The sequence below is a fragment of the Hypomesus transpacificus genome, unplaced genomic scaffold (assembly GCF_021917145.1).
Source record: "Hypomesus transpacificus isolate Combined female unplaced genomic scaffold, fHypTra1 scaffold_204, whole genome shotgun sequence".
NCBI classification, from domain to species: domain Eukaryota; kingdom Metazoa; phylum Chordata; class Actinopteri; order Osmeriformes; family Osmeridae; genus Hypomesus; species Hypomesus transpacificus.
In genome coordinates, this window is record NW_025813745.1 from 76,063 (window position 1) to 88,171 (window position 12,109).

Here is a 12,109-nt window from a genome sequence, read left to right on the forward strand (position 1 = left end):
GCTGTCAGCTGCTAAACAAGATTCATATATTCTGCAGTCACAAAGATGAGCTCATACCAGACAACATTTATCTCAGGTGACAGGGGTGGACTCATTTATTTTACCTGGTCTCCACAAACACACACACACATTCATGTGCATCCTGAGGCCTCACTCTCAGGCCTCACAGCCTCTAGGCCACACAGCCTCTAGGCCTCACAGCCTCTAGGCCTCACAGTCTTAGGCCACACAGCCTTTAGGCCACACAGCCTCTAGGCCTCACAGCCTCTAGGCCACACAGCCTCTAGGCCACACAGCCTCTAGGCCTCACAGTCTCTAGGCCAGACAGCCTCTAGGCCTCACAGCCTCTAGGCCACACAGCCTCTAGGCCAGACAGCCTCTAAGCCACACAGCCTCACAGCCTCTTGGCCTCACATCCTCACAGCCTCTAGGCCACACAGCTTTTAGGCCTCACAGCCTCTAGGCCACACAGCCTCTAGGCCTCACAGCCTCTAGGCCACACAGCCTCTAGGCCACACAGCCTCACAGCCTCTTGGCCTCATATCCTCACAGCCTCTAGGCCACACAGCCTTTAGGCCTCACAGCCTCTAGGCCACACAGCCTCTAGGCCTCACAGCCTCTAGGCCACACAGCCTCTAGGCCACACAGCCTCTAGGCCACACAGCCTCTAGACCGGACAGCCTCTAGGCCACACAGCCTCTAGGCCACACAGCCTCTAGGCCACACAGCCTCTAGACCGGACAGCCTCTAGGCCACACAGCCTCTAGGCCACACAGCCTCTAGGCCTCACAGCCTTACTCCACCCCCTCAAATAATTCAGGAGATGAGGACTGCTCTCTGCTGTGGACGAGGTGGCAAAATAACAGCTGGAAAAAAAGACTGAGGAGAGGAGGGGAAGAATATAAAAATGTTGTGTCACCTCAGTGTGTGGTGGAAGATTTGGACTCTCACTGCCTGACAGTCACGCCTCATAAATGACAACCCGTGGGCACTATCATCTTCCCTCTCTGAAAACCACATCTACCACCCACGTGCCGGTGGAAACCAACATTTTCTATCTCGGCATCGTAACCGGAAGGTATCCATCAATTCCTTTTCAAATCTAGATGTTATTGAACACTTCCTCCACATAAATCACGTCACATCAATTTTTTTATTTTTTATGACTTAAACTTTGTTCAGAGCTGTCCAAAATAGACATGATAAAATAACCCTGCTAAAGCTCCAAAAGCATAAGTCATTTATTAACCCAGGGTGGGATCTGCCTGTCATCAGCAAGCAATGTGCAGGCTCACTGTAATCTCCCTGATGTTGGCGGACTGGGAGGGGGGGAAGAAGCCACACACCCCCATACACTCTTAGATCCCTTCAACACACGTTGATACTCTCCATATTTAAGAGTCTTACGAAGAAGAACTACCCACAGAAGATGTTGATAGGTGGAACTGAAATCTGAAGTCGAAAATCACCTGCCGCTGAGATTCAGTGTGCGGAGAAACGAACGCTGCCCATGTGTGCTTCAGACTCACCCACACACTTCATGCTGTCTCCTCATTTCATCCCTGACAGCATCCATAGACTCCATTTCAGTTATAATGGAGTGGCACTGAGAGAAATCCTCCCTGATGGTTCTTTAGGGGAGTGGAGATGAGTTGGGGATGAGAGGAGTGGAGGGTCAGATTGGAGTGGACTCCATTAGCGGAGCACTCAGCATGTTGGGGGAAGCTCCATCTGCCCTGAGCTACTGGTCAATATACCTGCACCACCACTGCTCAAACACACACATACAAAACGACTCAATTTACACACCCAAACATTGACTAGAAAGACTGGAAAACTGAGCACCTGCACACCTGTGGTGAAATGCACAATCCTTTTTAGACACAACAGACACAGTGCACAGAGATGGAGTGTGGTCTCTTTAACATCATACCCATCTGTGTGTGTGTCCTAAGTGGGGGAGGTGTGTGTGTTAACGTTTCCCCCTCCATAATCACAAACCATACTTAGTTGGTAATGATATGAAGGACGTGGCGTCTCTGTTAGTGTGTGTGTTCCACGCCCGTCCTCTTTGTCATCCAAAACGGATGAAAGGCAATGAGGCGTCATGTTTTTATTTGGGCGTGTGTGTGTCTGCGCCCAGGGGACATTTGTCTTCGTCATACAAGGTTATCTGAGACTCTGCTGTCTGTCACATGTCACTGTGAATGAGTGGACCTACTGCTGATACAGAGCTCACATTCACACACACACACACACGCACACACACACACACACAGGCTTCCACATAAACAATAGATTGTTGATGCCATTGGCTCTAGCTCATTTTAGCTTGGCCACAAGCTGCCAAACTGATGGATACAAGGACCTGTGTGTACATGAGTAGTGGTGTGTGTGTGTGTGTGCCTGCCTCTCCCAGTAAACCCCACAGACCTGAGAGAAGGAATGAGTGGGAAAGGGAAAAAGGGAGAATCAAATTCAAGACAGACAGTTGCATTTGAATGTGTGCGTGTGTGTGTGCGCGCGTGTCAGTCGAGCACCCTGCAGTGCAGTAATGAGAGAAATTCTTCCAACAGATGTAAAGGAAGAGTCATGAAGCAGAGAGATACTCTGAGACGCAGGGAGAGGGACTGTGGCTTTAGCTTCTTAACTGGCAGATAATGAACTATAGAAAGCGCAGACAGAATTGAGAAGAATGATTCTATTCTGTTTTGATCGAATAGAATCAAGTGCATTCATACACATGAGGCACCTCCGCACGTCTGGCCAGCCGGTCCTTGTGTCTGTGCGGGTGGACTAGGTCCTGGTTGATATTCCTCTCCAGCGCACATTGCATTTCCTCTGTGAGGTGGAGTGCCAATTATTATGGTAATGACTGAAACAGATATCAGATAAGGAACCCCTCTGCATGTGTAAGAAAGATGTTTTTCACATTTCACACACACACGTTGAATTTCAAGGAAAAAACTGAATTTCTCTTTCATGTGCTTACTGATTCTCATTTTCCATTTTGTATGTGCATGTGTGTGTGCATGTGTATGTGTGTGTGTGATTGAACATCTGTCCTGGAGACTGAGGACATTCTGTCTTAATACACTGCACTATGTAGGCAGGAGGGTCACAACCTCAATGTCTGTACCTTGAATGCTAAACAGACAGATACACAGACTATGGATTTAACCTTCCACACCCTCTGTTCGTGTACAGCTGAAATGTCAGGATAGACATTGTTTTTCGGAACAAAATGCGACTGAGATTCCCCGCCTCGCTATTCCCGTTTCACTAAGTTAATCATTATATGAATGCATGTACCTTTCCGTAGTGGACTATTTTAACCTTGAAACGGGAGCGCAGTACAGATCCCTAGTGAATTTCGATTTCTAGAAAACGTGGGAGTGCACTTGTTTTCAGTACTGTGGTCTGCACCCTGTGTTTGTGGACAGGTGCAACTACACGGGTGTGTTTTTATGCTTGTGTGCATGTCTGTGAAGAGTACCGCATCTCCCAAACAAACTCCCCCCATCTCTGTAGAGGCTGGGGCAATAACAAACCCAGTCACAAACTCACCATAACGTCTGTGTGACTCATGTAGATAGTATTTTTGAAATGCAAATTAGCTGCAGATTATTTCGCGGGCCCGGAAGAGAGAGGAAGGGAGCGAGAGAGCAGCCCGGAAAGATAGTCTCCATCTTCAAACCGCCGAGCGCTGAGTCGCACCGCTGGTGACAGCAAAGCTGGAGTATGTGCGGCTGAATGAAGGAGACATTTACATAATCTGGGCACTAATGGGAGACTTTTGGAGATTGCAACATTTCATGTCTTTATGGCATCGGGAGATGAGTCACGCAGAGAGAAAGAGAGGGAGAGCAGGCGAGAGGACGTTGGAATGATGGGGAGAGAACCGGCGGGGAGATTCAGCTGTGCAGGACAGTGGTCTCCGTGCCACAAATCTTCCAGTCCTCCTGTCACTTTGCCTGACCATGTCAATCAGTGCCAGTCATGCCCAGATGTCCTCCTTCCTGTCCCATTCACTCTCTCCCCCTGCCCCCCTTTCTCACCTACCCCATCCCTCTCTCTCCTCTCCCACTCTATTTCCTCTTTCACCTTGCTCCCTCCTATTCCTCCTTTCCTCCCCTCTTTCAATTAATCATTTTCAAAGCCTTACTTCCGTCTTCCCTATCCATACTCCCCCTTCTTCCCCTCTTCCATCCCTCTGTTCTCTCTCCCTCTCCCTCTCCCTGCTGAGCGGCTGAAGGTCATTACGAGGAGGGGGGGGAGGGGTTACTGCAGCCTCTCTCGCCACTGCTCCTAAGAACCGCCATACGGGGATGGAGGGAGACATAGGGAGAGCGTTCGAGGAAGGGAGGGCTGGGAAGAGAGAGAAAACGAGGGGGAAAAGGTGACGGATTCTGTCCCGTCTGATGTCGCGCGGGTGTGCGTGTGCATATCGTTTATTAATTCTACAAGGGTATCGCGGCCACTTAGTGTTCAGTGCTCCGATTCAAGAGCCTGGTATTCACACACAGAAGTGAGGCTCACTCCAAATTAAAGCTGGGAGGATCAGTGGAGGAGGTTGTCAAATTGTAACAGGGAGGCCCACAGAATAACCACTCGATCCATTATCGCTGCTGTAATGACCAATGTGGACATGTAGAATCAACATGAGTGAAGCTGGCTAATCAGCCACATGATCCCATGAGTACCATGGACCAGCATCAATTCGCAGATCCCACCAGTCAGATACATGGTGCAGCAGGGCAAGTCTTCATATGGAACGAAGAGAAAGAGAACATGTTGACTGTGAGTCCTGTCTATCTGTGTGTACTATCTGCGGTTGATGAATATGTGTCTGTTTGTGTGTGTGTGTGTCTGCGTGTGTGTCACTCAGGCATTGTCAAGCTTGCGCTGATGGTGTCAGATATAGACCCTAGCGACCCTGGCATTTACAGTGTAACCAAAAAACAATCATGGCAAATATGCTAATCGGCTCATCTCCGGTTGGCTGAAACAAACAGTGCTCTTTCTAAAGGCCAGCTTCCCCTGTGAGTAATCACCCACTGCAACTGTATCCATTTAACCTTAAACAATGTTGCCCATGACTTTATCCCCAAACATGAGGGGTGATTCTCAGCACTGGTCAGTATTGTAGTTCTCTGTGCCAGGCCTTCTACCTGTGAATCCACCTGTGTGGTGGCTTGAGGAAACTAGCTGACAAGAGCTCTTTGTCACACCCAAAAAGCTAGATGACCCTCATGTATACTTTATATGATGTGTGAGGAATAGACCATAGTATATGTAGGATTTCTCCTACATCATTTAAATACCACATTCGACATTATCACGCGGCTTGTTTTTATCTGCTCATTTAATTATAAAGAGAGCAATAATATGATCATGTGACTTCTTTTCATGCTCTCCTGAACCAAACCTTAACTCTCCCACAGTCAGGCCCCTGGGCCTCCTGCGCTGTGTCCTGGATGATGGATTGTTTGTCTGGCTCTGTATTCGAACCAGCAACTCCAGCCAAGAGCTCAGACAGCCCATCTGCCCTCATCTCAGCCAGTGGCAAGAGGTAGAGGTTGAGTCTGCCGCTCAGCGTGTTTAGAATGTTCTTGCCTGGGGGCGGTCTGCACAGTCGCTGTCAGCCCAGAGGGAGAGGCTGCTGTTGTCCAGCGAGTAGCGTCTGTGTCCGACTGAGACCAACTGGGTTTAGTCACGCTGGCTAAGGGGCAGGAGGAGTCAGAGACGGAGAGAACCGCGATCAAGAGAGCTGGAGGGAATGGAGGGAGGGAGGGATAGAGAGAATGAGCGGGAGGGATAGAGCAGGGAAAAAGGGGATTGCAGATTATCAGGGGCAGATACAGACAATCTTCCAACAAAACCAAAGGATATACATGGCCTATCCGTATTCATAGGCACAAACCCACACATGCACACACACACACACAAAGCATGTTCAGCACCTCCTCAGTTCACGTTCTAAGCCCTGAGTGAGAGATCAACCACACCAGGGACCCGCTCCCGCAGCCCAGGAGAGCAGAGTTTTACAGCATTTCTCTCCAGAGGAAACTGCTCCTGGGGCTTATACCTCATCACATCAGACTGTGGAAGGTGTTGCATACAAACACTTAGCTCGCGCGCGCGTGTTAAAAGCCTATGGGGTAGACAGGCTTTGTCCTCTTCTCAATATTGCTGTCACTGATGCGTCTCGAAAGGAAGGTTTCCAGGTGGCAATAAGCATCTTACACACACAAACACACTCCTCAGAATTCAATAACATGTTCTTTGTGTGCGTGTGCGTAGGGTGGGGGAGATTCTTTTCCTCCCTCCCTCCCTATTCTTCTTCCCTGCCTTTGTAATGAGAGGGATGGAAACTAGAATGCTGCTGGTGCAGTATCCCCTCCTTCTGTTTGATTTGGACAATCCCTATTGATTAAAGATGGCTTCCTGCTTGGAATTTAAAGAAACAAGCTTCTAGGCAAACAGCTATTGTACTGAAGGAACAAAATATGTTGCTCAACTATAATGCATCACACTCTGTCACACACACTCTCAAACGTACACTTACTTTTATAACCACACACACGCAGTCTTAAGGCATGACTGGAAGTCTGTTCCCCAGAATGCCCTGGGGTTGTCGTCTCACAGAAGAGTCATGCAAAGGCTTGTGGGTACATAACAATGACATCATCAGTTCTCCTCAAGGGTTACTCACGAAACAAGCACACACACACACAGACATGCACTCACACACAAGATGCACACAGACACACACACACAGCCACACAGACAAGCACACCAACAACTTTGTGTTTGCCCCAGAAGTAGCTAAGGGCAAGGTTAGTACCATAATGAGGACATGAAGTGAAGAAATCCCCACCTCACCTCCGCTCACCTCCGCTCACCATAAAGCTTGACCTGACCTTAAGCTCACCCACACATTCCCCTCATCTAACCTTCCCCCTGCCTCTCATCCCAATGGTTCCAAAATCTGTACTTTTGTCCAAACCCTGATTATCAGGACAAGAACAACAGTTCAGTCATGCACAGCCAGCTCTGTCTTCACGTAAAAGACATTAACCTGAAAGCCGCAACAAGCCTAATTGTCACGTCTCTGTTCCCGGGCACTTCTGCCTACTGGGATGTCAGTGCCTCTAACCCAGCACTTAACTCTGCCATTATTATGCTCACACTGGGCTGTCTCTATGGGGGATTTGACATCAATTCTAATTGCATGCCTTTTAAAGACAGTTTAATTCACAATTACAAAGAGCAAGGAGGACACCAGTAAGTGGGGGGAGAGAGACAGATACAGACAGCGAGTGATACCCCGACAGATACAAAGACGAGATTGTGAGTAGCAGATGGTGAGCTGTGAAAAAAAGGCCACAGACACACGCCATGAGCCAGATCGGTTTTATCAGCAGGGTAGAGCACACACTCAATAATACCTAGAACGTGAGCATAAAGACAAGAGTTTCAGGCGACAGAGATACAGAGATAGCCTGCCGCGCCCGAGGGACACCAGAGAGAATGAGCATCATCATTAGAAGAAGGCCCAGTGTTCTTATCCCTACAGTAAAAAGACAAATGAAGAGAGACTCATCTAGACTAGGAACTCCAGTCGTGTCAAACTAGACTGCCCAGCGGTTAGAAGATAAGGTAGGAAGAGAAGTCAGGATAGAGAAAAGAAGTTACATTTAGTCATTTTTAGTCATTTGGATCTGCTCTGGATAAGAGCGTCTGCTAAATGACTAAATGTAAAATGTAAGTTAGAAGTCAAGGGAAGATGAGGTCATCTCTAAGGGACAGGGTGGCCAGAGATGATGAAGTCATAGGGGACAAAGAGTCCAGGGGTGATGAGGTCACCTCTAGGGGACAGAGTCCAGGGGTACGGAGGTCATCTCTGTAGGGGCCAGGCAGTACATGGGTATTGCGGTTCTCTCTATTTATGCGCCAGGATGGCGTCGTATATCTTGCCCGTCCTCTGCACCTCCACGCTGCTGAAGCCGGCGGCAGAGAGCAGGCTGGTGTACTCCCCTGCCGTCCGCTCTCGCCCCTCTGTCTGCACCAGCATGTTCAGGGAGTACAGCTGAGCTGTCAATGGACCTGATCGGTCTTCATGCAGCAACGCCTCCACCAGCAATACCCCACCTCCTGTTGATACACGGACACACACACACACACACACACACAGACACACACACACACACACAGGAGGAAGCGTGTCTGTAGGATCAGCTGCATTGTCAAATATCTAATCTCAGATCTCATTTCATGGTTAGAACCGCTCCAACAGGGAGTGTGTGGGTTTGTGTGAATGTGTGTGCATTTGTGCGCGTGTGTGTTTGAAGTGCACCTGGTTTACAAGCATGGTAGACTTTGGTCAGCAGCTCTATACTGCGCAGGTCCGTCCAGTCATGGAGGATTCTGGCCAGAACGTAGAGGTCAACTTCTGGCAGCCGGTCTTTGAAGAAGTCCCCTACACACGCACACAAACACACACACAGACGTTCATCAATCGCTTTCATCTCAGCCTGTGTGCATCCTGATGTTTGCTATGATTAATCTGACGTCTGATGTCATTGATGAGGCCGTTTGATGTTATTGATCTGGTCGAGTCTGCCCGGCGTACCTTCGTGAAAGCCTATCCTCTGGTTGCCGTCGGTAACAAAATGTTCTTTCGACATGCGTACCACCTTGGGGAGGTCAAAGATTGTTACAGTGCATTCTGGGTATGCCAACGTGCACTGCTTGGCCAATGCTCCACTGCAGCCTGGAGAGAGTGAGAAGAGAGAGAGAGCGAGAGAGCGAGAGAGAGAGAGAGAGAGAGAGAGAGAGAGAGAGAGAGAGAGAGAGAGAGAGAGAGAGAGAGAGAGAGAGAGAGGTGTAATGGGTGGGGGCAGTGAGCAGGATCAAAGGAATTCCCTCAACAAACAACCTTGTTAGGAGAGGCTAACGCAGGGCCAGTGGGTGTCTGTCTGCTCTGGGCCTGCTCACACTGACAGCCAGGAGGAGAGAGCAACTGAAAACTAAGGAGGACCAAATGAAATGGAGACAGAGCCACATTTTTCCTCCCGCCCTCTCCTTTTCCATCACCGTGTCTGTGGGAGAGGCCGACAAACAGACATGCGAAGGCCCAGCAGGAGGAAATCACAAAGGAAACACCAATCTCCTCCCCGCGGGTACAACTAATAACGGCCCCCTCCAGCAGAGCCCGAGTCTGTTGGGACACTGCTCCTCTGTGCCCGCGAGCTCACCCCATCACTAACCTGCCAGACACGATGGTGGACGTCCCAGCTTGAGCTCACCCCATCACTAACCTGCCAGACAAGATGGTGGACGTCCCAGCTTGAGCTCACCCCATCACTAACCTGCCAGACACGATGGTGGACGTCCCAGCTTGAGCTCACCCCATCACTAACCTGCCAGACACGATGGTGGACGTCCCAGCTTGAGGTCACTGCCTCACGCACACCCCTCAAACACTCCCACGCACACGCACACAGACACACACCCAGCTCCTCCTCAGCGGGGGGGCTGGCCTGTCCTCTCTCCCCCACCCCCAGCTTCCCTTTTGTCGCCTCCCCTCCCCCCCGCTGTTAGACATCTGTCTGGCTGTCCTCTAACCGAGCCCTCTCATCGCTATCTCTGCCGAGGCCACGGGCTTGGAGCCCATTAAACACCACACACACCATTTCATGTCACTCTGTGGGTATGTGTGAGTGTGCATGCGCCTGTGTGTGTGTACATCCCAGAGGCACAACTCCTTGATGTCTCAGCGTGTGGCAGCAGAGCACCCCCCTGTGGTCAAAGATGCCATTACACACAGTTCCCCTTGTAGACCTCGGGGTCTGAATGGGAGCCAGGAGCAGACAGACAGAAGGTGCCTGTGGTACTATGGCTGATTACTCTAGTCATTATCACAAAGTGAGGCAAATAAAGGTCACTGTGTGTGTGTGTGTGTTCTCCGCGACTGTTGGCACTTGAGTCCCTAAATGGTCGTGTCTTTGAACCCTCCAACCTATGCTCATCGAGAGCTGACACCTGTGACGTTGACGCAGCGTGCAACTCATCCTTCTGGTTATTTTACCTCCGAGGTCGTAGATGTTCCTGAAAGGGGAAAGGTCAAACGCCGTGACCACGTCCCTGCCACAGATGTTCCAGACGGAGTTCATCAGCTGCATGAACTTCACCATCTCCTCATCCGACCTGCAACACACACACACACAGACACAGACACACACACACACACAGACAGACACACGCCCACAACTTTTTAATACACAGTTTCAAGACACATCAACACTCCCCCCGGCCACACTCCCACACACATCTGCCATTGAGTATGCTGTGTGCCCGCTGGACTGTGGAGGGTTCTGACAGGATGCATAGGGTCAGAGCTGCCAGGGCCCTGAGGAGCCGCTCCAACTAGGCCGCCACTCTGCTCTGCCACCGGGCGGAACGCAAAAGGAGGAGCACAAAGAGTCTATCACACACACACACACACACTTATCTTTACACATACAGTCAGAGACAGCCATGCCGGCCAATACTGCTCTCTGTAAAGCCCTATTTCATATCCTCTTCCCTGTGGCCTCCGTGACAAACAGGACAACAGAGAGAAAGTTTCGGTGAAAAAGTATGACGATCCTTGAAAACTGCTGACCTGCAGATCACTGAAATGAAAAAAAAACGGGGGGGTCTTTAAATTCAATCTGGGCCTCAAGGCCAGTAGAGAATCCAACCCCAGCCTCTTTATCTTCCTTTCTCTCTTCTCCAACTCTCTTTCCTGCCCCCTCTCTCCCCGTTTCCACCTCCCTCTCCCCCTCTGCCGACTGACCCTGAACAATCGAAAGTAAGGAACTCAAAGATAAAAAGAGAAAGACAGGAAGGGAAATAGAGAGCTACAGAGGTAGACAACGAGCAAGCGAGAGGGAGACAGACAGAAGAAAAAAGACGTTTTACCTGTACAGGGCTTCAAACAGGTCTTTGGAGTTGACCCCAAATGCCTTCTCATACTGGTTTGTGCCCTCTCTGAGACATGCCGAGGAGACACAAGACAAACACACAACACACCTGTTTATCATGACCCACCCAAGTCTCTACTATCACCTAATCCGTCGCGTAGATTTGAGGGCGGGTTGCCAGGTTTTTGAGGGGTTGAGCTGTCTCTCACCTTACAGCGTCGGTCAGGTAGTGCCAGCAGAGGTAGATGGTTCTGGAGTTGTACTGGACGGAATGGTAGAGAGACACCGGGCTGGAGCGAGTCAGATACACACGGGACTGTTCCGTGTTACTGTACATCACTGAAGGAGAGGGAGGAGGGCATAAGGTGAGTGAATGAGTGTGACTGAGTGAGAGATAAGAAAGGAAGGAGTAAATGCGAGTGACCTTGTCCATCTTGTGTGTGGGCAGCGAGCAGTTCCAGTCCTGTGCAGGCAGACAGCAGTCTCTCGGTCCCATCCAGACTGGCCCCCACAGCCTGCGCTACCTCTCCTGCAGACAGGGGGCGCCCTGAGGTCTGGAGCAGGTCAAACACACCCAGCTCACACGCCGCAAACATAGTCTGACAAACACAAGACGTCCGGTTGGAACAGGGTGCATCAATCACTTGATGACTTGCGTCAGGTGCATTTAAACAGAGGTTGGCAAAAATGATCGCACAGCGTCTCTGAACTCTTCATTCCTAATCAGTCGTTAAAGGTTTGCGATGAATGGGCGCCCCACTGGACAGAGTGCATTTCATTTGAACTAAGACCCCGACACAGCAGACTCAGACATTTCTGCATGTCTCCCCCCCCCCCCCCCCCCCCCCATCTCCCTTACATTTCATTTCCTGTCTACCTCCAATAAACAAATAAAAGACCCAAAGCGTATCTTGAAAAAATACAAAAAAGTTCTGGAAGTTCTCATTTGTGCACGTTACCTTGGAAACCAAGAAGCCCTCCATGTAGTCCAAGATCTTCCTGGGGTATTCAGGAGCAGCAGCAGCAGACTCCATGGTGGAAGCCATCCCTGCAGCTTCAGCCATCACCCACCTGAAGATAAACTCCTCCGTGTGACACCGCGAGGACTCGAGATGTGGTCGGGATTCCCTGAGTGAGTA

General features: G+C 50.0%; 1 protein-coding gene across 1 annotated transcript; it reads right to left on the reverse strand.

Moving 5' to 3' along the window:
* Positions 1-7,402: 7,402 nt before the first annotated feature.
* asmt (acetylserotonin O-methyltransferase) lies at positions 7,403-12,016 on the reverse strand. Its single transcript, XM_047013799.1, has 8 exons — positions 11,930-12,016; positions 11,395-11,569; positions 11,180-11,309; positions 10,969-11,037; positions 10,094-10,212; positions 8,636-8,776; positions 8,360-8,482; positions 7,403-8,157 (listed from the first exon to the last, which is right to left on the reverse strand). The coding sequence occupies exons 1-8, from the start codon at positions 12,014-12,016 to the stop codon at positions 7,946-7,948; spliced, it is 1,056 nt and encodes a 351-aa protein (XP_046869755.1). The 3' UTR covers positions 7,403-7,945.
* Positions 12,017-12,109: the final 93 nt, after the last annotated feature.

What these genes read in the sequence shown, in the direction of transcription:
- asmt (XM_047013799.1), bottom strand. Translation starts at nt 12,016, where the DNA reads ATGGCTTCCACCATGGAGTCTGCTGCTGCTGCTCCTGAATACCCCAGG. An exon ending in CCACACACAAGATGGACAAG is followed by an intron (nt 11,310 to 11,394) that starts GTCACTCGCATT and finishes CCTCTCCTTCAG; the next exon opens with TGATGTACAGTAACACGGAA. An exon ending in TACCTGACCGACGCTGTAAG is followed by an intron (nt 11,038 to 11,179) that starts GTGAGAGACAGC and finishes GGCATGTCTCAG; the next exon opens with AGAGGGCACAAACCAGTATG.